We start from the raw sequence: 25,103 nt of genomic DNA on the forward strand, positions 1-25,103 counted from the left end.
ATTGGCTAATTCTTGTGTCTCGTTGGTAGAGAGGCATCTGTGAGATTCTATATTTAACACCAGAGAGCGGAGATAGTAACTCTTGAAAAAGGAAAAAAAAGGGTGCGTAAATATATATCTATATATATATATTTACTTATATATATAGATATATATAACCATCCTCACATCTAATTTAACTTTAATTTATGAAATACCTGTTCTCACCGAGTCTTGCCGCTGGTTGTCAAACTCGAGTCTCACATCATCTCCAATCAGCGTAAACGAAGCCCACTCAGAAATTTTGTTCAAGGGGTTTTTTCTCATCCGCTTCATGGCCTGATGAAGGGATTCACTGGCACTTCCACCTTCAATGAGGTGTTCGTAGAACCGACTCATCAGCTGCTCTGTTGCTGAGTCTGGAATGGCCCACAGCGCAACCAACACCGAGCGAGCACCGGATCCTAAGAACGCACGGGCAATTCCTATAACTCCCTCGGCTCTTATCTCTCCACTTCCACTGTGACAGCAGCTAAGTACCACCAGTTTAGCTCTGACTTTCACTCGTGAGACATCAGCCATCGTCAACATGTAAGCTTCCTTCGGTGGGAGAGCGGTTTGACTGTTGGGACAGGGATTGGGGGAGAGTGCAATTTCCCCTCTTTCTGCGTTACCATGGGCAGCAAAATGTATCAAGCTCACTGAACTTATCCGCTCCAGTACCGCCTGCTTCGTTGCTTTCTCTTCAACTAGAGGCGGAACACCCACCAGTCGTCCGACCATCTCCGCTTCCTTTCTTGCAGCTGGCAATGCTTGCAGCCAATTAACCTTGGGATTGCCTATTACCAAGGCACCAGTGTTGCTGTGATAGTCCTCTGGACTATCTTGAATGTTCTTGAGTGTTGTCAACGAAGGAATGATACGGATCTTATGAGTCTCTGACAAGTATTCGGCTCCCTCCTTTTCACTCAGGGCAGCAAAGGGAACTTTGTACAACCTGCGGTCAGGAACAATAATTACTTCAGGCTCATCAAGCAAATCATAAACGGGGGCAATGAACATTTTGTAACACAAGTATAGACTTGAAATCACTTTCTCGTCCTCGTCCTCGTCCTCCTCCACAAGTCGCAATCTTGCTGAGCTCTTTTGCGCGGGGGAGAGAGGTTGCAATTTAATCGTATTTAAAGACCGATCTTCACAATCTTTAGTGGGCAAAATACCAAGACTCCGGAAATTATAATCCAAAAATTGACTCAAAGACAAATCTTTGGGTAACCCAGCCTGAACTAGATTCTCTTCTGGTAATACTCTTCTATAGTGAAGGACTCCACTTGTTTTCAAGATCCACAAATGCAGACGATTCTGAAAATAAGAAATATACAGACAAGTACAGTTTCTTTTCTTTCTTAAAATGTCCTCAATGTCAAACCAAGATTGTCGATTGGCAGAGATGTGCGTTTCAACCGAGTACTTCTCTGCCATTAAGTCTGATAGGCCTCTAGCTCGACCCAACTCCTCAACATAAAGAGCATCCCGAGCATTTCCGGTGTCACAAAGCAAAGAAGAAAGCAGCTTGTAGGGAAGTATTCCTGTGTTCTCCAGAAATGATGTTTTGAACTCATCATTGGCGCCCAAGAAATATCTCAGCTCCTCATACTTTTCAATGCACAGATGAAGACACGACAGGGAGTCTTTGATTTTATATTGATATAAATACAAAACGGCGTATTCTCGGAGGATTTCAAACTCTCTTCTTCCATCTCCAATATCTCTGGATATGAATAAAGCTTTCTCCAAGCATACTTCCGAAGCTTCAAAATCACCAACAGTTCTAAACAAAATTCCAAGGTTTCCGTAATCAGTTGCCTCCCCTTCTCTGTCGCCAATTTCAGTTCTGATGACAAGCGCTTTTTGGAGATACTCTTCAGCCTTGTCGTATTGGCCAAGCGACCTAAACACAGTACCAAGGTTTCCATAACATGATGCTTCCCCATTTCTGTCGCCAATTTCAGTTGTGATGACAAGCGCTTTGTGGAGATACTCTTCAGCCTTGTCGTATTGGCCAAGCGACGTAAACACAGTACCAAGGTTTCCATAACATGATGCTTCCCCTCCTCTGTCGCCAATTTCAGTTCTGATAACAAGCGCTTTTTGGAGATACTCTTCAGCCTTGTCGTATTGGCCAAGCGACCTAAACACATTACCAAGGTTTCCATAACATGTTGCTTCCCCTCGTCTGTCGCCAATTTCAGTTCTGATGACAAGCGCTTTTTGGAGATACTCTACAGCCTTCTCGTATTGGCCAAGCGACGTAAACACAGTACCAAGGTTTCCATAACATGATGCTTCCCCTCCTCTGTCGCCAATTTCAGTTCTGATAACAAGCGCTTTTTGGAGATACTCTTCAGCCTTGTCGTATTGGCCAAGCGACCTAAACACATTACCAAGGTTTCCATAACATGTTGCTTCCCCTCGTCTGTCGCCAATTTCAGTTCTGATGACAAGCGCTTTTTGGAGATACTCTACAGCCTTCTCGTATTGGCCAAGCGACGTAAACACAGTACCTAGGTTTCCATAACATGATGCTTCCCCTTCTCTGTGGCCAATTTCAGTTGAGATGACAAGCGCTTTTTGGAGATACTCTTCAGCCTTCTCGTATTGGCCAAGCGACGTAAACACAGTACCTAGGTTTCCATAACATGATGCTTCCCCTTCTCTGTGGCCAATTTCAGTTGTGATGACAAGCGCTTTTTGGAGATACTCTTCAGCCTTGTCGTACTTGCCAAGCGACGTAAACACATTACCAAGGTTTCCATAACATGATGCTTTCCCTTCTCTGTCGCCAATTTCAGTTCTGATAACAAGCGCTTTTTGGAGATACTCTTCAGCCTTGTCGTATTGGCCAAGCGACGTAAACACATTACCAAGGTTTCCGTAGTCAGTTGCCTCCCCTACTCTGTCGCCAATTTCAGTTCTGATGACAAGCGCTTTTTGGAGATACTCTTCAGCCTTGTCGTATTGGCCAAGCGACGTAAACACAGTACCTAGGTTTCCATAACATGATGCTTCCCCTCCTCTGTCGCCAATTTCAGTTGTGATGACAAGCGCTTTTTGGAGATACTCTTCAGCCTTGTCGTATTGGCCAAGCAACGTAAACACAGTACCTAGGTTTCCGTAGTCAAATGCCTCCCCTTCTCTGTCGCCAATTTCAGTTGTGATGACAAGCGCTTTTTGGAGATACTCTTCAGCCTTGTCGTATTGGCCAAGCGACTTAAACACAGTACCTAGGTTTCCATAACATGATGCTTCCCCTCGTCTGTCGCCAATTTCAGTTCTGATGACAAGCGCTTTTTGGAGATACTCTTCAGCCTTGTCGTATTGGCCAAGTGACGTAAACACAGTACTTAGGTTTCCGTAGTCAAATGCCTCCCCTTCTCTGTGGCCAATTTCAGTTCTGATGACAAGCGCTTTTTGAAGATACTCTTCAGCCTTGTCGTATTGGCCAAGCGACGTAAACACAGTACCAAGGTTTCCATAACATGATGCTTCCCCTCCTCTGTCACCAATTTCAGTTCTGATGACAAGCGCTTTTTGGAGATACTCTTCAGCCTTCTCGTATTGGCCAAGCGACGTAAACACAGTACCTAGGTTTCCATAACATGATGCTTCCCCTCGTCTGTCGCCAATTTCAGTTCTGATGACAAGCGCTTTTTGGAGATACCCTTCAGCCTTGTCGTATTGGCCAAGCGACGTAAACACAGTACCAAGGTTTCCGTAGTCAGTTGCCTCCCCTTCTCTGTCGCCAATTTCAGTTCTGATGACAAGCGCTTTTTGGAGATACTCTTCAGCCTTGTTGTATTGGCCAAGCGACTTAAACACAGTACCTAGGTTTCCATAACATGATGCTTCCCCTCCTCTGTCGCCAATTTCAGTTGTGATGACAAGCGCTTTGTGGAGATACTCTTCAGCCTTGTCGTATTGGCTAAGCGACTTAAACACAGCACCTAGGTTTCCATAACATGATGCTTCCCCTTCTCTGTCGCCAATTTCAGTTGTGATGACAAGCGCCCTCTCAAAATATTCCTTTGCTTTTGGGCTTTCGCCAAGTTTATAAAGCATAATTCCATACCCTCTGTATAAGGCAAACAGTTTCCTCCCGTATCTTTCCGCACTTATGTAGTCAGAGATTTGTCGATAAGCGCTGAAAAGAATGGTATAGATGTCGCTGTAAAATTGTAGCAGTGCTGAATCAAATTGGTCTTTGCTGTTTTGATCGGTGCCATTTAGCAAAATCAAACATTCGCTGCATATCTCAATGGCTTTCTGAATGCGATCTGAGTTGAGCAAGAACAGGGCAACAAATAAGGCGAGGCTCATGAAAGGTGTCATGGCTTCTGCTGTTAGGTTTCCATTGCAATCCTCAACTGTTATCAGGGAAACATTATTTTTAGTAACACAATACTGAATGGTCGATAATCTTGATTAATAACGAGTCACTTCAAACAGGAACACACATGTTAAGTTACAAAAACGGGCTGGGTCGATTACACCCGGAAACTATTTGTAACAAGCTGAAAGTGTTAGAATTCACAATATCCACCAAAAAAGTGAAGAAGTCAGTTGGTCACCTTTCATTTTCCTCAAGTTGGGATTGTTGCAGAACATTACATGACTTTAAAGTCATTGGACAAAGATAAAAAAAACTGACAGACTTTATCTTAACTTTTGCAATGAGAACTTTCCACATGCATAGTTTCTATAAACAACGGGGTAAGTTTTTGAAGAGACTTTGGTGGGGTATTAAAAAACTATTTGGCTTTACCAACTGAGTTGACAATGTAAATTGGCCATGATAATGAATTTCAGCCGTCGTTTACTTCCGTTTGAAAAATGTCATTAACCAAGTTCACTGTGCATTTGTCATGGAAGAAGAAAGTCCCATACATGAAATTTCAATTCCAATATTGGAACTGACAGTCAGTGTTATCTGCGTAAGGCTCTCCAGAATTATTAGAGAAGAATTGGATCACTGGGTCACTGTCGTAAATAGTAGCGGAGCTCGCAGAGCGTAGCCCCAAAATTATGCAAAATAGTAGTAGCCCATCAAGCCGAAAAAATTTGGATATACGACCGTACGACCGTACAAGGTGCTTCTTTTAACATGCGTGGTCAACTGTACCGCGGGCACGCCAACGCCACAGCTTTGTCCAGTAGTTCAGTGGTCAGTGCACTGGGCTACGAGTTGGGCGACCCGGGTTCTAATCCTGGCCAGGGCAAGGCGTTGTGCCCTTGAGACGTGCGGGGGAAAAAAATAATGCGAGCTCCGCTTTTAGGCTTGGCTAAATCTATATATTATACTTTGACCTAGGTTTTTTGGTTCCTTCATCTCGTCACGTGATGTAAAAGAAACATTTTGCCCTTAGGTTGAATCATATTCCTACCGATTTCTGTCTTTCATCTTTTTGTGAGTGAACGTTAAAAGCCAAAAATCTATTATGTACATCCTCGATGTTGGAGCAGTCTGAAGATTAGTGAAAAGTCTTACAAACTTCAAAGAGAACTTAAAGATTATCCGCAAATGGGCTTAAAGGAATGACAATGGAATTAATTTTAGTTTTAAAACAGTTACAATTGGAATATAATAAATCAATGTTAAGAAAGCTGATACAGGTTATAAACAAATAGATACCAAATGATAATCGCATAAAAAAAAATTACTGAGAGTTTTGGTTTTAATATTCAGTTTTTTTCACATTTCACTCAGGTGATAGACAGTTGTGCCTGACTTAAACTACATTCATATGTGAAAATCAAAAAGTTTCATTGTTACTAAGAATTTGTCACAGGATTTGTGATCGAACTAGAACTTCTGGTCTTTCTAATCGTATGAGGAAACTAAAAAAATTTCTCTTCCCAGTGTCTCAACTTTCTTAAGGCAGATAATTAGGAAACCGGAAACAGAAAGAAATGGGAAAAGAGAGCCCCTTCTTAATTGATAATGAAGCTCATTGATTCAATCAATGAAGAAGATCGAAGAATAAGAGGCTTGGTTATATCATGTATTGTGAGGTAAGGAAGCTACCTTTTCTCAAAGGAAACAAACTGCTGCCATGTGTCATAGCCTGACTCGCTGATTTATTTTTGAGGCATTATTCGCTTTGATTGAAAACAAACAATGTCCCTGAAAACGAATATTTTCTAATTAGATGAGGATCATTAATAAGATGCGAGACCACAAAGGTTTGAAATGATTGCCTTATAACAAATTCATTTTACTTCGGTGGCGAATTTTACACAACGTTATAGTACTTTAAAGTGACAGGACAAATATGAACCGGGCAAAACAGGACCTTTTTATTTCAGGCTTTTCCATTAATTAAAACGTTTCTCATGCAAAATTACTCTAAATAACAATAATCTAGAGCTGTTTACTTGGTACATGACAGAATTCTGGATATTTTTTTTTACTTGCACTTACCAAGTTGTCGACTTCGTGGTTGATCCTTTTGAAAGTGAAACGACAGAAAAAAAATTTAATGAAAGACAGTTAGGACTTTTCCTTATATTCCAAAACCTCCGCCTCTTGACTTAACTTAACCGCGACCATTTCGTCTCAGACCAACAAGAAAGATACACCTTAGTACTACAGCGTTCTGGAAACTTTCCTGACATTCTGCAATATGGCAACATTTGAAAAGATTGTTCTAGCGGTTTATTACCGAGTAATGAGTTTACTTATCATACCAATGTCCCTGAGAGCGAACCTTTTTATAGTTGATGAGGATCATTCGTAAGATGTGAAGCCATAAAGCTTTAACGAAGTCGCTTTGAAACAAATAAATTTCATTTTGGCTGCGATTTTTGCATAACATTACATTTGACTTGATAGGCATAGGACAAATATTAACCAAACAGCATTTATTTTAGGCTTTGCCATTAAAACGTTACTCATGCAGAGTTACTCAAAATAACAATAGACTATCTTACTTAATCATTTGTAGAAGATAGAAAGCTGTATACCCCTGTATTAAACACTTTTACTGGTACTTAGCAAGTTGTTGACTTCGTATCGGATGCTTTTGAAAGTAAAAAGACAAAAACAGTGAAACACAGTCGGGACTTTCCCTACATTCCAAAACTTTCGCAGTCGAGAAACAATGACTGTGATTGTTTTGTTATTCAGATGAGTGCGCAAACGTTCATAACTTGCTAAAGGTATATTTTTAGATGTTAAAACTATTCTTTACGATTCTTTCTTTTTAAACACCTGAAATCGTTTATTTGTAAACCTTCAGCTGACAATTTGATATAAATCTAATTCACAAAAGTTTTTCCTGTTGGCCGCATTTTAACTTTAATTTAAACTTATGTTCTTAACTCGCAGCTAAGCGAAGCAAAGTAACATGTTTCTGCGTAGACTTCAACATGTAAATGTGCCACCCGCCTACTCACTCACTGACTCATTCAAGTGTAGACATTGTTGGGAATAAGAAACTTTAATCTCGTTTTTTATGATCCAAACAGAACTTTCAAATTTACTAATCACGTGGGGAAACTCGAAAAATGTTTCCCCTCAGTCTCACTTAAGTTTCACTTTTCTTAGTTTTTCTGCCGTCAAAACGTATATGTAATGAAACCCCTTGGGATAAAGCATCCTAATTTCTTTTTCATGAATAATGTAAGACATTTAACCGCTGAGGTGTTTTTTAGCTTTTCTTGAGAACTATACAACAATTTCTATGATGTGGTACAAGCCGGACACAGACTCGACCTCTCCCTTTTTTCGAACTAGAAGTTCCTTTGCACGATTTTATGGAAAAAATATTATTTACTGTGTTATGAACGAGCGAGAGAGAGATGATCGCAGATGTAAATCAGTGATGACCATATATTGAATACTGACTGAAAGTAGTATTCAATGAGTTTTAATTGCTAACAGTCTTAGCCCAACAAGAAAGATACATCTCAGTACTACAGCGTTCTGGAAACTTTCCTGACATTCTGCAATATGGCAACATTTGAAAAGATTGTTCTAGCGATTTGTTACCAAGTAATGAGTTTTCTTATCACACTAATGTCCCTGAGAACGAACCTTTTTATAGTTGATGAGGATGATTGGTAAGATGTTAAGCCATAAAGCTTCAACGAAGTCGCTTTGATACAAATAAATTTCACTTTGGCTGCGACTTTTGCATAACATTACATGACTTGATAGGCACAGGAAAAATATTAACAAAACAGCATTCATTTCAGGCTTTGCCAGTAAAACGTTATTAATGCAAAGACACTCAAAATAACAATAGACTATCAGTAATTCATTTGTAGAAGATAGAAAGCTGTGTACCCCTGTATTAAACACCTCTACTCGTACTTAGCAAGTTGTTGACTTCGTAGTGGATGTTTTTGAAAGTAAAAAGACAAAAACAATGAAATACAGTAGGGACTTTCCCTACATTCCAAAACATCCGCAGTCGAGCAACAATTACCGTTACCGTTTTGTTATTCAGAGGAGAGCGCAAACGTTCATAACACGCCAGAGGTATATTTTTAGATGTTTAAACCATTCTTTACGATTCTTTCTTTTTAAACACCTGAAATCGTTTGTTTGTAAACCTACAGCTGACAATTCACAAAAGTTTTTCCTGATGGCCGGCATGTTAACTTTGATTTTAAACTTATGTTCTTAACTCGCAGTTAGGCGAAGCATAGTAACATGTTTCTGGGTAGACTCCAACGTGTAAATGTGCCACCCGCCTACTCACTCACCGACTCACTCAAGTGTAGACATTGTTGGGAATAAGAAACTTTGATCTCGTTTTTTTATGATCCAAACAGAACTTTTGGTTTCACTAATCACGTGAGATTTTTCCCCCTAAGTCCCTTATTTCTCCATCGGCAACTTGTTAATATTTTCAGCGATTGCGGTGTGCTTTTGTTGCGTAGCTTGGCATTTGGCAAAGATAATGTTATTGGAAAAGAAAGCTCCTCGTGACTTTGTATTCCACTTTCATAACAAAAGAAACTCAAACAAAACAATGTAAATTCAGCCACATGCAAATCAATGATTTTTCATCGCGAGTATTCAAAGAAGCAAGCAAGGAATGTTATCAGTATAATATCTAGTGTCCCTTTTCTTAGTTTTTCGTTTTTTTCTTTTATTTCGACCTTCAAAACGTTTATGTAACGAGACTCCTTAGGATCAAGCATCCTAATTTCTTGTTCATAAATAATACCAAAGTCGTTGTTTGTATTTTGACTCACCTTACGAGCTCGTCAAAATACGACACAACTCGTAATAATACTCAGCGACACTAAGCACCAAAACCTCCAATAAGTTATTTATTATCCAACTGTTTTTTTCTGCTGAGTCTTTCAGCTCATTCCTCCTAAGGCGGGAAAAGCAAAGCGGAGAGAGAAGTGTATTGTGCGCAGCCGACTGGTTAGCCAGGTTTTTTTTTAAGTACAAAATAACCAACGGTCCAAATACACGTATAATATCGTAGGATGTTTATGCTCTATTCGCGCGTTATTTGTTCTCTACTTTGTGCAGTTGGATAATAAACCTCAGTACTACAGTGTTCTGGAAACTTTCCGGACATTCTGCAATATGGCAACATTTGAAAAGATTGTTCTGGCAGTTTATTACCAAGAAATGAGCTTACTTATCATGCCAGTGTCGCTAAAGTCAAACCTTTTCATAGTTCATGAGGATGATTGGTAAGATGTGAAGCCATAACGGTTTAACGAAGTCGCTTTGAAACAAATAGATTTCACTTTGGCTGCGATTTTTGAATGACATTACATGACTTGATAGGCACAGGACAAATATTAACAAAACAGCATTCATTTTAGGCTTTGCCATCAAAACGTTCCCCATGCAAAGTTACTCAAAATAACAGTAGACCATTACTAATTCATTTGTAGACGATAGAAAGCTGTATACCCTTGTATTTAACATGTCTACTCGTACTCACCAAGTTGTTGACTTCGTAGTGGATGCTTCTGAAAGTGAAAGGACAAATACAATGAAACACAATCGGGACTTTCCCTACATTCCAAAACATCAGCAGTTGAACACTGAACAATTACCGTGATTTAAATACATGACTTTCATATATTCACAGTCGTTTAATTACCGTTACTGTTTTGTTATTCAGATGAGAACACAAACGTTCATAACATCCTGAGGGTACATTTTTTAGATGTTAAAACCATTCTTCGCGATTCTTTCATTTTAAACACCTGAAATCGTTTGTTAGTAAACCTTTAGCTGACAGTTTGATATAAATCTAATTCACAAAAGTTTTTCCTGCTGGCCGCATTTTAACTTTGATTTAAACTTATGTTCTTAACTCGCAGCTAAGCGAAGCATAGTAACATGTTTCTGCGTAGACTCCAACATGTAAATGTGCCACCCGCCTACTCACTCACTGACTCACTCAAATGTAGACATTGTTGGGAATAAGAAACTTTAATCTCGTTTTTTATGATCCAAACAGAACTTTTAGTTTTACTAATCACGTGGGGAAACTCGAAAAATGCTTCCCCTCAGTCTCACTTAAGTTTCACTTTTCTTAGTTTTTTTGCCGTCAAAACGTATATGTAATGAAACCCCTTGGGATAAAGCATCCTTATTTCTTTTTCATGAATAATGTAAGACATTTAACCGCTGAGGTATTTTTTAGCTTTTCTTGAGAACTATTCAACAATTTCTATGATGTGGTACAAGCCGGACACAGACTTGATCTCTCCCTTTTTTCGAACTAGAAGTTCTTTTGCACCATTTTATTGAAAAAATATTATTTACTGTGTTATGAACGAGCGAGAGAGAGATGATCGCAGATGTAAATCAGTGATGACCATGTATTGAATACTGACTGAAAGTAGTATTCAATGAGTTTTAATTTCTAACAGTCTTAGCCCAACAAGAAAGATACATCTCAGTACTACAGCGTTCTGGAAACTTTCCTGACATTCTGCAATATGGCAACATTTGAAAAGATTGTTCTAGCGGTTTATTATCAGGTAATGAGTTTACTTATCACACTAATGTCCCTGAGAACGAACCTTTTTATAGTTGATGAGGATGATTGGTAAGATGTTAAGCCATAAAGCTTCAACGAAGTCGCTTTGATACAAATAAATTTCACTTTGGCTGCGACTTTTGCATAACATTACATGACTTGATAGGCACAGGACAAATATTAACAAAACAGCATTCATTTCAGGCTTTGCCAGTAAAACGTTATTAATGCAAAGATACTCAAAATAACAATCGACTATCAGTAATTCATTTGTAGAAGATAGAAAGCTGTGTACCCCTGTATTAAACACCTCTACTCGTACTTAGCAAGTTGTTGACTTCGTAGTGGATGTTTTTGAAAGTAAAAATACAAAAACAATGAAATAAAGTAGGGACTTTCCCTACATTCAAAACATCCGCAGTCGAGCAACAATTACCGTTACCGTTTTGTTATTCAGATGAGAGCGCAAACGTTCATAACATGCCAGAGGTATATTTTTAGATGTTTAAACCATTCTTTACGATTCTTTCTTTTTAAACACCTGAAATCGTTTGTTTGTAAACCTACAGCTGACAATTCACAAAAGTTTTTCCTGATGGCCGGCATGCATGTTAACTTTGATTTTAAACTTATGTTCTTAACTCGCAGTTAGGCGAAGCATAGTAACATGTTTCTGGGTAGACTCCAACGTGTAAATGTGCCACCCGCCTACTCACTCACCGACTCACTCAAGTGTAGACATTGTTGGGAATAAGAAACTTTGATCTCGTTTTCTTATGATCCAAACAGAACTTTTGGTTTCACTAATCACGTGAGATTTTTCCCCTAAGTCCCTTATTTCTCCATCGGCAACTTGTTAATATTTTCAGCGATTGCGGTGTGCTTTTGTTGCGTAGCTTGGCATTTGGCAAAGATAATGTTATTGGAAAAGAAAGCTCCTCGTGACTTTGTATTCCACTTTCATAACAAAAGAAACTCAAACAAAACAATGTAAATTCAGCCACATGCAAATCAATGATTTTTCATCGCGAGTATTCAAAGAAGCAAGCAAGGAATGTTATCAGTATAATATCTAGTGTCCCTTTTCTTAGTTTTTCGTTTTTTTCTTTTATTTCGACCTTCAAAACGTTTATGTAACGAGACTCCTCAGGATCAAGCATCCTAATTTCTTGTTCATAAATAATACCAAAGTCGTTGTTTGTATTTTGACTCACCTTACGAGCTCGTCAAAATACGACACAACTCGTAATAATACTCAGCGACACTAAGCACCAAAACCTCCAATAAGTTATTTATTATCCAACTGTTTTTTTCTGCTGAGTCTTTCAGCTCATTCCTCCTAAGGCGGGAAAAGCAAAGCGGAGAGAGAAGTGTATTGTGCGCAGCCGACTGGTTAGCCAGGTTTTTTTTTAAGTACAAAATAACCAACGGTCCAAATACACGTATAATATCGTAGGATGTTTATGCTCTATTCGCGCGTTATTTGTTCTCTACTTTGTGCAGTTGGATAATAAACCTCAGTACTACAGTGTTCTGGAAACTTTCCGGACATTCTGCAATATGGCAACATTTGAAAAGATTGTTCTGGCAGTTTATTACCAAGAAATGAGCTTACTTATCATGCCAGTGTCGCTAAAGTCAAACCTTTTCATAGTTCATGAGGATGATTGGTAAGATGTGAAGCCATAACGGTTTAACGAAGTCGCTTTGAAACAAATAGATTTCACTTTGGCTGCGATTTTTGAATGACATTACATGACTTGATAGGCACAGGACAAATATTACCAAAACAGCATTCATTTTAGGCTTTGCCATCAAAACGTTCCCCATGCAAAGTTACTCAAAATAACAGTAGACCATTACTAATTCATTTGTAGACGATAGAAAGCTGTATACCCTTGTATTTAACATGTCTACTCGTACTCACCAAGTTGTTGACTTCGTAGTGGATGCTTCTGAAAGTGAAAGGACAAAAAAATTACCGTGATTTAAATACATGACTTTCATATATTCACAGTCGTTTAATTACCGTTACTGTTTTGTTATTCAGATGAGAACACAAACGTTCATAACATCCTGAGGGTACATTTTTTAGATGTTAAAACCATTCTTCGCGATTCTTTCATTTTAAACACCTGAAATCGTTTGTTAGTAAACCTTTAGCTGACAGTTTGATATAAATCTAATTCACAAAAGTTTTTCCTGCTGGCCGCATTTTAACTTTGATTTAAACTTATGTTCTTAACTCGCAGCTAAGCGAAGCATAGTAACATGTTTCTGCGTAGACTCCAACATGTAAATGTGCCACCCGCCTACTCACTCACTGACTCACTCAAATGTAGACATTGTTGGGAATAAGAAACTTTAATCTCGTTTTTTATGATCCAAACAGAACTTTTAGTTTTACTAATCACGTGGGGAAACTCGAAAAATGTTTCCCCTCAGTCTCACTTAAGTTTCACTTTTCTTAGTTTTTTTGCCGTCAAAACGTATATGTAATGAAACCCCTTGGGATAAAGCATCCTTATTTCTTTTTCATGAATAATGTAAGACATTTAACCGCTGAGGTATTTTTTAGCTTTTCTTGAGAACTATTCAACAATTTCTATGATGTGGTATAAGCCGGACACAGACTTGACCTCTCCCTTTTTTCGAACTAGAAGTTCCTTTGCACCATTTTATTGAAAAAATATTATTTACTGTGTTATGAACGAGCGAGAGAGAGATGATCGCAGATGTAAATCAGTGATGACCATGTATTGAATACTGACTGAAAGTAGTATTCAATGAGTTTTAATTTCTAACAGTCTTAGCCCAACAAGAAAGATACATCTCAGTACTACAGCGTTCTGGAAACTTTCCTGACATTCTGCAATATGGCAACATTTGAAAAGATTGTTCTAGCGGTTTATTATCAGGTAATGAGTTTACTTATCACACTAATGTCCCTGAGAACGAACCTTTTTATAGTTGATGAGGATGATTGGTAAGATGTTAAGCCATAAAGCTTCAACGAAGTCGCTTTGATACAAATAAATTTCACTTTGGCTGCGACTTTTGCATAACATTACATGACTTGATAGGCACAGGACAAATATTAACAAAACAGCATTCATTTCAGGCTTTGCCAGTAAAACGTTATTAATGCAAAGACACTCAAAATAACAATCGACTATCAGTAATTCATTTGTAGAAGATAGAAAGCTGTGTACCCCTGTATTAAACACCTCTACTCGTACTTAGCAAGTTGTTGACTTCGTAGTGGATGTTTTTGAAAGTAAAAATACAAAAACAATGAAATAAAGTAGGGACTTTCCCTACATTCAAAACATCCGCAGTCGAGCAACAATTACCGTTACCGTTTTGTTATTCAGATGAGAGCGCAAACGTTCATAACATGCCAGAGGTATATTTTTAGATGTTTAAACCATTCTTTACGATTCTTTCTTTTTAAACACCTGAAATCGTTTGTTTGTAAACCTACAGCTGACAATTCACAAAAGTTTTTCCTGATGGCCGGCATGTTAACTTTGATTTAAAACTTATGTTCTTAACTCGCAGTTAGGCGAAGCATAGTAACATGTTTCTGGGTAGACTCCAACATGTAAATGTGCCACCCGCCTACTCACTCACTGACTCACTCAGGTGTAGACATTGTTGGGAATAAGAAACTTTGATCTCGTTTTTTTATGATCCAAACAGAACTTTTGGTTTCACTAATCACGTGAGATTTTTCTCCCTAAGTCCCTTATTTCTCCATCGGCAACTTGTTAATATTTTCAGCGATTGCGGTGTGCTTTTGTTGCGTAGCTTGGCATTTGGCAAAGATAATGTTATTGGAAAAGAAAGCTCCTCGTGACTTTGTATTCCACTTTCATAACAAAAGAAACTCAAACAAAACAATGTAAATTCAGCCACATGCAAATCAATGATTTTTCATCGCGAGTATTCAAAGAAGCAAGCAAGGAATGTTATCAGTATAATATCTAGTGTCCCTTTTCTTAGTTTTTCGTTTTTTTCTTTTATTTCGACCTTCAAAACGTTTATGTAACGAGACTCCTTAGGATCAAGCATCCTAATTTCTTGTTCATAAATAATACCAAAGTCGTTGTTTGTATTTTGACTCACCTTACGAGCTCGTCAAAATACGACACAACTCGTAATAATACTCAGCGACACTAAGCACCAAAACCTCCAATAAGTTATTTATTATCCAACTGTTTTTTTCTGCTGAGTCTTTCAGCTCATTCCTCCTAAGGCGGGAAAAGCAAAGCGGAGAGAGAAGTGTATTGTGCGCAGCCGACTGGTTAGCCAGGTTTTTTTTTCAGTACAAAATAACCAACGGTCCAAATACACGTATAATATCGTAGGATGTTTATGCTCTATTCGCGCGTTATTTGTTCTCTACTTTGTGCAGTTGGATAATAAACCTCAGTACTACAGTGTTCTGGAAACTTTCCGGACATTCTGCAATATGGCAACATTTGAAAAGATTGTTCTGGCAGTTTATTACCAAGAAATGAGCTTACTTATCATGCCAGTGTCGCTAAAGTCAAACCTTTTCATAGTTCATGAGGATGATTGGTAAGATGTGAAGCCATAACGGTTTAACGAAGTCGCTTTGAAACAAATAGATTTCACTTTGGCTGCGATTTTTGAATGACATTACATGACTTGATAGGCACAGGACAAATATTAACAAAACAGCATTCATTTTAGGCTTTGCCATCAAAACGTTCCCCATGCAAAGTTACTCAAAATAACAGTAGACCATTACTAATTCATTTGTAGACGATAGAAAGCTGTATACCCTTGTATTTAACATGTCTACTCGTACTCACCAAGTTGTTGACTTCGTAGTGGATGCTTCTGAAAGTGAAAGGACAAATACAATGAAACACAATCGGGACTTTCCCTACATTCCAAAACATCCGCAGTTGAACACTGAACAATTACCGTGATTTAAATACATGACTTTCATATATTCACAGTCGTTTAATTACCGTTACTGTTTTGCTATTCAGATGAGAACACAAACGTTCATAACATCCTGAGGGTACATTTTTTAGATGTTAAAACCATTCTTCACGATTCTTTCATTTTAAACACCTGAAATCGTTCGTTAGTAAACCTTTAGCTGACAGTTTGATATAAATCTAATTCACAAAAGTTTGCGTGATGGCCGGCATGTCAACTTTGCCTTTGAATGATCAATTTCCTTTAGTTCCTTACAGAGAATTATAACATCTTTCTTCGTGAGCACGCGGTGTCAGAGATTGACCTCTCTTCTATCAGTTTCCCAAATTATACAATGCTTAACAATCTTAGCTGATGAGGTTGAAATATACCGTATGAAGCCATAAAGGTTTGAAGAAAGCAATTAACTGGTGGAGATACGAAGCATCCGTTCAACGGAAAAGTACGCTAAAACTATATATGCAATAACAGTAAATTTAAGAAAGTTTCAGTTTTTCTAAGAAAATTAAAACATCTCTCTTCGTGAGCGCGCGGCGTCACGACTTATCTTCTTATGCCAGACTCTGGCGCTTTAACAGACAACAAAACAGTTTACGGCCTTAAGAAAATTATATACTGCGGAACCCGCCGCTGGTGTCCAAAGATTTAAGTGAAGGGTATCTCGACCATGAAACGCTTGTGTACAAGAAGATAACGGAAATTCAATTCGAATCTACCGCGATCTCTGAATCGTTCGTTGAACCTTCTTAAAACCAGTCAAGTTAATAGCTAATGCAGATCATAGCCACTGGAAAACCACGTAATGAAGCACCACGGATTTCCTATGATATCAGCGTGGGACAGTCCACAACATAAATAGAGGTCTGAATATCAATTTCTCAAATTGAACGATACTCAATAACCTTAGTTAATGAGGGTAGATTGTACGTATAAAGCCACAGACATTTAAAATAGTCGCCTTAGAAAGGATCACAGTGATGGCGATTCAATCGCGTCATCAACCGCTTTAATAAAGGGCTGACGCTCGAAACGTGACATAACTATATATTGCAAACATGCCACAGATCATAGCAGGTACTTTTCTCAATTTTTTTCCCTGGAATGACCTTTAAACTTAACGCTTGTTTATTCTATTTTTATTTTATCATTTTTTAGTTACTTGGGTGGTGGAAGGTTCTATCTAGAGGCTGTCGTGATGGCTAACCCATCTATACCAGCATACAGGTACACAAAGAGAACTTCAAGAGGCAGATTTCTTTACGTGTAACAAATTTCCTTGCCTTGCCTTGCCTTGCCTAACATGTAACTTCATATTGATTCAATTGGTTGCAGTGCTCAACAGTTAGAGAAGCAGCACAGATTCACCCATCATTGAAGCCTGATTTTTTGTGACCACTTTCTTGTAATTCTGTAAATAAAAATTTATGACTTTTTCGATTACAAAACTGTTTGTCTCTATTATTTCCGGGTAAACTTGGATTGTTCGAGGACGTGGAAACGTAAGTTGGCGATTTTCTTGTTAAGGTGTGAAAACTGCTTTCCGTCAATAAGATAAGATAAGATAAGAACCGTCACAGGAGATGAGGAGTAATAATACTAGAAAAATCTTGCCTTAATTTGGCCATACAAGTCATTTAAATAATGAAAAAGTTGTTTATTGATTAACTTGTCAAATACAGCGATACACTAAAATAAATGGAATGTGCTGATGTTCTTAAATAAAAATGTTTAAAATATGAACCTTTCCTTTACAGGTCAATACATGCAAAACCTACATAATTTATATATTTCTCAACATTCGATAATTTAGAATGACTAATTTTTAAATGTTTTTCGGCCAAAATTTCGTTTTTTACAAATTGCTGGTGGATTTTTGTACATTATGAACCTTAGGTAACCATTCAAAATTGAATTTGAAACGATGAGTCATATGAAATGTGATTTTAAAAGATGCAGGTTGTTCTAATGGATTGATAGTGAATACTCAACTTACTCTGCATTTGTGCAAGTTGGTGCTAGAGTTTCAGGAATTAAGTGATAGTGACAATTGACAGTGTTATTTAATTATTAGTTTACATTCATATTTGCAAATTTGCAAAGGAACAAAAATAGTAATATCCATTTTGTTTGCATTTGAATGTTGACCAGCATTCAGCTACAAAAGTTACCAAATAAGATTTGTCTTTCTCGCAAAATTGAACAGTCCGCTAATTCTAGAAAGCAGTGATTATCCATGTAATCACAAAACAAACATTCTGAAGCCCATCAAGGCATGATTCTTGTTAATCTCTCCAACTCCAATGAGTGACCAATACAGAATTTCTCCCTACAATATCTATACAATATCAAGCAGACAAGTGATGAGAATAAAGAAAAATATCAGTTAGGGGATATAAGCTGATTCAATACCAAATTATCCAAACTAACATCACAAGAACTCTATGGGAGAATTATTCATGAGATCTTGGGAGTTAAAGGTTAAAGTGACGAGGAATGCACTGGGTGAATTGTTTCAGAAAAAATGATGATTGGTTGTCTCAGTAATCAATCTAATTCTGTATAATTGATATTTTTGTTTCTTTAATCCTTTACACCCTAACATCAGTATGTATATTCTCCATACTGTTCCCTTGATACAAGTAGATGTCCTAAGATGCTGATAAGGAGAATTTATTTTTTGATCAAGAGCTTACATGTATTAATGGTTGGTGATCATTTCCTTTATTCTCATGACCATAACCCTTTAACTCCCAGAGTGACCAAGATAGAATTTCTCCTTACAATTTCAATACAATATCAAGCAGACAAGTGACAAGAATAAAGAAAAAATTAATATCAATGAGGGGATTTAATAGGTTGATCAATTACCAAATTCTCCAAACTAACATCAAGAGAAAGAAATGTATGACAGACAGTAATGAGAATTACTAATGAGATCTTGGGAGTTAAAGGTTTAATGTGTGATTTATGGATGACAATGTAAAGAGAAATTAGATGCCAGTCACTCTTTGGGGTCAAAGGGTTAATTACCACTGAACTTGTATTCTTGGCTATTATTTAAATAATTGTGTATTACATTTTGTGTTAACACTAGTGTTTCTGTCATTGTTTTTCAATCATGTAAATTGTACATACTCAAACCTTTACCTTAATACAAATTTTTAATGTAATTTTTGCACTCATTTGATAGGTCTCAACTACATCCTTTTTCAGATTGAACAACTATTTAAATTTTTAATTCAAAACAACTCTTTGTGACTTGTGTGTGTCAAGAAAATTGACAGAAACTTTGTTGTGTGACCACAGGCGTCCCAAGCTCATGTCTTCAGAAAAAAGCAAACAGTTAATTCATGAAAGTGTCACACATTGTGTGACTTGGTGTGAAGTTATGAGAGGAACCATTGAGAATTTGAACATGTTATAAGGAATTGTATGGGAAATGAAATATGGTTGATTTACGAAGATAAATAATTTGAACTATGAACACAAAATCAATAGAACTTACTGACATCTTGTGTGTCTGGCAATCTGTGCCATTTTAAGCATGCTTTACTATCACTGTTATTCCTGTTATACCTTTGACTGAGAAAAATGCCGATTGGGAGGATTTTCAGGGTGTAAACCGCCTCTGCATGGACAACAGTTAAAATCCTAGCGTGCAGCCTTGATTTCATCTTATAGATGGATGAAATTTTGTTCCCCATACTATTCCTTATAACATGTTCAAATTCTCAATGGTTCCTCTTGTAACTTAACACCCAGTCACACAATATGTGATACTTTCATTAATTAATTGTTTGCTTTTTCGCAAGACATGAGCTGGATGCCTGTGGTGTGACTAATTTGTTATTTCATTCAAGTGACAGCCATTTTTGAGAGTAATATTTGATTAACAAGATAACATTTTATTAAAAAAAAAAACATGGGTTGTCATGACTGTCACAATTTATTAATGGTTCTGAAATTGAATGTATTGTTGACTTATCAACTGATCTCAGTGTTGTGCAGCTCCTTCCCTGCCCTTTTTTGGTCATGTTTAGGCTGTATCAGGTTGCAAATTTATGTAAAGTTATGCTAGTAACATGATATGCAGCATTTGATAGATTTTATTTATAATATTTATGTAACTGTTGGATTTTAGGATCATCACAATACTCACACAGAACTTACTCATAAAAGTATAAAGAAGACAAAAGATCAAGCTATCTTCAGTTACATGGATATATGAAGCTCAGTACATGATGGTATGGAAGAGTATACTAGGAAGAGAATGAAACAGAATCTTACCTGTTTATTCATCTTTCGCATCATTTTCATCAGACGTTGTTGAAACTTTTTCAATATTTGACGTGGCAAACTGTGGGAAAAGAAGTCATTAACAGAAGGAGTGCATCAGAAGGAGTAAATGATCTGTAAAGTGCACATTAAAATTTCACACGCCTGCATGATTATTGCTCCAGTGAGTAAATGTAAAGTTTTGTTTGTGTTTTGACTGTCAATGGTAATTGCTTTTCTTGAATGTCTAATTGTAGTTGTGATTAATTTAAACTGTAAACTACATGAACTGAAACGTTACCTCTTAATTGCACACCTCCAACATGTGGTCAACAAAGCCTTTCTTTTGTTGTGAGTTCTGTGAAATATAGGAGATAATTTGTCACTAAAATGATGTGATCCCCCAAGGTTAAATACTTGTAGTTGACAAGATCTATGGAGGAAACTTGAATTTTGTTCACCCTTTAACTCCCATGATCCAGTGACCAAGACACAGTTTCTCCTTACGATATCAATGCAATACCAAGCAGACAAGTAATGAGAATAAAGACAAATATTGATCAGGGGATTATTAGTTGATCCAATACCAAATTCTCCAAACTAACATCACAAGAACTGTATGGCAGACAGTAAGGAGAATTGCTAATGAGATCTTGGGAGTTCAAGGGTTAAGATCTGTACCATAGGTTGTGAAATGAGTCAGGCATTAAATCTCATTGATTGGAACATTTTGATTTGATGTATTTGATTGACTATCAATACAGGTATAGTGTTACAGGTGTGGTGAAGTTCTAATGTTTAGATAAATGCTTAAAATGATGCTGATAAGGAAGCAATATGCATTGTATTTTTTATTTGAAAATTATTTGAAAAGTGTTACCATTATTTAGCTTTAATGGTAATGTTCAATTCTAGGAATCAATTAGTAAAATTCCACATACTATGACTGCTGATTGGCACAACAGATTACAATGGAATTGAGTTGGGTGTTGATGGTCGTTAAATTTTGAATCAATGATTCCTTAATTTTCCTCAAATTCATTTAGAAAGGAATTGAAATAATTTGACAAGTTATATGTATTTTGTTAGCTGATTATTGATAGACAAGAACAAGATAGTTGAAGTAGAAGTTGAAGGAAAGATTACAAAATATGGGGTAATGAATGAACAAGATATATTTTTAAAAGTTTTTTTTAACAGAATTGCTTAGTCAGTGATAGTATAATGGCTAGTACAATGTCAACACTAGTGAGTCCTGACATGTTTTTTGTGATTTTTTTTTTTTTTTTTTTTTTTTTGAATCTTTATTAAGTCATAAGATAAATAATCACATATCCTATGTTACAACATTAAAAGAAGGTATATATATAAATTACAGAGAAAATCAAGATAAAAATTATAAGACTAGATTATGTTTAAAAATTAAGCGATTAACAAACGTGTTTTTGAACCTATCAGTGTTTATTTTAGGATGGTGACTTGTCTCTTTCCTCAGATTGTACTTGGTTAATTTCTTTTTTGGCATTATAGCTCTTAAAGGGTGTATTGTATTATTAAAAACATTCTTGAAGATACGCGTGTCCTGTTGAACTAACAATTCATAAACATTAATGTGATCGGATGGTCTATTTTGGCCTGATTGTACCCTTCTTTCCTTAAAGATCTTAAAATGAACAGGCACTTGTTTGCTTTAATTAGTTTTTCCCGAATATGTGTTATGAACCTACTGTCTTCCTGAAATGTTACCCCTAAAATAGTAAGCTCTTTTGTCTGTGGTATTCCAGACACCATCGGAAACTCTATTGTACAACCTTTCTTGCGGAAAATGATTTCCTTGCACTTAGATGGATTGCTACACATACCATTACTTCTAGACCACTGGGAAAACTGATTAATCAGTGCGATAGAATTGTCATTATCACCTATCACAGGCGAGATAATGGTTGTATCATCTGCATATTTTACCAGCACGCTCTTATTGTCCAAGTGTATCTCTAAATCACTGAGAAAGACATTGAACAAGTGCGGCCCGCTGACACTTCCTTGGGTGGTACCTTTGTTGACACTTTTCCATTTTCCAATAAACCCATTTCTAATGACTCTCTGCTGCCTGTCTTCCAAAAAGCTTAGATACCAGTTAACTATAAAAGGATTTAGGGGGAGTTGCTTCAATTTGTGTGAGAGGAGATCGTGTTTCACACTATCAAAAGCCTTGCTGAAATCCATAGCGAATAGGCGTACCGCTTTGCACTCTGGGATATCAAGATATTGATTGACAGTATGTTGGATAGTCAGTAGAGCATTGGTACAGCTCCCTCCCTCTATGTATGCAAACTGTGAGATCCCAGAATGTTCATCGAAGGTCTCCCTTGCGTGTGTTCCTAAGACAGCTTTCTCAAAGCACCTTGCGATGACAGGTGTCACATTTATTCCGCGGAAGTCTGATATTCCCTTAGGTATATCAACCTTCGGCAAGGGGTACAGGTCTGACTTTTTCCAAGAGACAGGCCAGGCGTGTGTTCTAAGAGACAGATTCCAAATCCAGGTGATGCAGTTAGTCTAATTTATATTATGTAGAAGAAATATTTAAAAGAGAATTTACTTACCTTCTGTCAAGATTCTATGCTGTCTGCGGCATATGGCATCTAAAATGTTTGAACAGAAATATTTTCACAAACAGTTGATATGGTGAGTATTAAGAAGATAAATCACTGATGGATGAATGGATGAATGGATGTTCTGTGTTATGTGCAAGTAAAGAACTATGAATTAAAATGTATGCTCATTCCGTTAGGATTGATAAGATTTGATCACATTTCATAGGCTGGGTATGGTACATAAATATGTATCAGTCAATTAAGAGCTTCAACATCCCCCTATCACAGCAACCCCCTCAGGCATTTGAAGTTTTGAGGATTAGTTTGTTCCTGGGGCCAAAGTATTGTTCAAATTCCCAACTCAAAGTGTTTGATTTAAAAGTCAATTTTTGTAAAAGGCAAAATCAGTGATTATGACATTCTAGTCATTGACATAATGCTAGGCCAGGAGCATTTTGTGCCAAAATATCAATGTCAACACGTCACACAGTTGCTTTACTTTAAAAATAATACAAGCATTGAAGATTTAAGTTATTGATTCATGATAAAATAAAAAACAATTGATAGTTAGTGCTATTTTTCTGTTTCGCTGCACCAGTGATTTATAGTTAGCATTTGTAATTGTTTGATGCAACAACACGTGATTAGGGTTCATGAGAATGACAAGTAAATTTATTAACAAAATAATACAATAATTATTTGTGCTAGCAATAATTAGTGGGTTTTAGCACTTGTGGTTCACATTTTAGGCATAATTAAACAACTTTCCATCTTGACTAATGTTTTAATCATTATATGCTAGAATTTGCAGACCTTTTTATCTGAGTTGCCCCAGGTTGAAAGGGGGGTTTTAAAGGTTTGAATTCATTAGTGCATTACCTCTGTTCCTATCTGCTAGTTGTTTGGTGTTCACTTGTGCTACAACATTGGTAGCAGATTCTGTAAAAAAGTAATAGCACTATCAGTGATAGCAATTCACTGTCAAAAACATGATTAAGGAACTCAAATAAAACACTAATTACAGCATAATAATTATTAATTGATCAAATACAAAATTCTCCGACATACCGGGATTGCTATTTTCTTGCATATAACTTGTAATAAAATTATTTTGTAACGAAATGTGAGAAATATGTAGTCAGTAATAATAAAATGGACAATCATATTTGTGGCATATTACATAGAGCATTTAATCATTAGAAAGTTAATTTGAGATGTATAATTAGAGAATTTTTCCTCTTCTTCTAAGTTGCCCCATGGTGAAAAGGGGATTTTAAAGTTTTGAATTTATTGGTGCAAATTACCTCTGCCTTGCAATTGCTGCATTTCAATTTTGTGATCTAATATTTGTTACAAATTCTGTACAAAAGTAATAGAAATATGTAGTCACTGATATTATAATTGACGACCATATTCATGTGGCATATTACATAGTTCATTATTATTGTAGATATAGAAAAAGAAACACTTCTTGTGAGAAAACAAAAGGTATATATATTTAATGTATTTTTTTCAAATGGCAACATTTCAAAACAGGTGTATATGTATATGTATATGTATATGTATATATCTATTTATATCTGAGTGAATTCACCAAAACAGACCCAAAAAAACAACAAACTCAAAGTAAATATCACAGAAAAAAAACTTTCAAAATTGAACATTTTTAACCCCACCCCACCCCCAGCCAAAATAATTAAATGCATGAGAAGTGATGCCGTGAAGTACGAGCCAGACTCTGCACTTTTTTTGGCCAGGCTCATTAAAAGGTGGGCAATGCCAGCTTTCAAGCAATGAAACCTTGCAATGTCAATTGAGCTCTCTTTTCCAAAGGCATGCTTTTGAAACCCAACCACCCTCCAGCCATGGAGTGTAAGCTCAGTGAGGAGGGCATTGGGTTCTGTTAGAAACTGCAAAACCAAACATCTCCATGCCCCCATCTTCAGGGGTTGAAGTGTGACAGGTTGCAAGGCTGATTACCAGTTTTGCAATGCAGGCTTTCAACCACAAGGAATAAGACAAGTGTTTTCTAGCCTCAGAGGAAAATGCCAGTCAACCAAAGGGTTCCAAAAATTTACCCTCTCCACCCCCTGAGGTTTCCATACAGAGTCATTTGCAAGTCACCTTTGGATTGTTTGGTGGCCAGGCTACATGTGGGCACTAGCTTAAACATTCAATCCCCTGCATTATCTTTAACCAGGCTGGCTTGAAGGCAGGCAATGCCCACCTTCAACCAAAACCTAAAAATCAG

The 25,103-nt window shown here is 37.0% G+C and overlaps 1 protein-coding gene across 18 annotated transcripts in view; it reads right to left on the reverse strand.

Moving 5' to 3' along the window:
- The window catches only part of LOC131793310 (tetratricopeptide repeat protein 28-like), a 29,829-nt gene that overhangs the window by 1,436 nt on the left and 3,290 nt on the right, over nt 1-25,103 (reverse strand). For 2 of the 18 annotated variants that reach the window (XM_066162894.1, XM_066162895.1), the window contains exons 3-9: nt 24,157-24,211; nt 23,732-23,791; nt 22,862-22,900; nt 20,557-20,613; nt 20,268-20,337; nt 6,458-6,482; nt 198-4,403 (exon numbers count right to left, since the gene is read on the reverse strand). In XM_066162894.1, coding sequence (XP_066018991.1) covers nt 198-4,403; nt 6,458-6,482; nt 20,268-20,297 — 4,261 coding nt within the window. In that variant the 5' untranslated portion in view covers nt 20,298-20,337; nt 20,557-20,613; nt 22,862-22,900; nt 23,732-23,791; nt 24,157-24,211. Of the gene's footprint in view, nt 1-197; nt 4,404-6,061; nt 9,982-12,217; nt 12,959-15,131; nt 15,873-17,310; nt 17,389-17,621; nt 18,316-20,267; nt 20,338-20,556; nt 20,614-22,861; nt 22,901-23,731; nt 23,792-24,156; nt 24,212-25,103 lie in introns of those variants that run through there. The other 16 variants (XM_066162892.1, XM_066162893.1, XM_066162901.1 and 13 more) reach the window with 15 other exon arrangements.

The sequence above is a fragment of the Pocillopora verrucosa genome, chromosome 2 (genome assembly GCF_036669915.1).
Source record: "Pocillopora verrucosa isolate sample1 chromosome 2, ASM3666991v2, whole genome shotgun sequence".
NCBI lineage: Eukaryota > Metazoa > Cnidaria > Anthozoa > Scleractinia > Pocilloporidae > Pocillopora > Pocillopora verrucosa.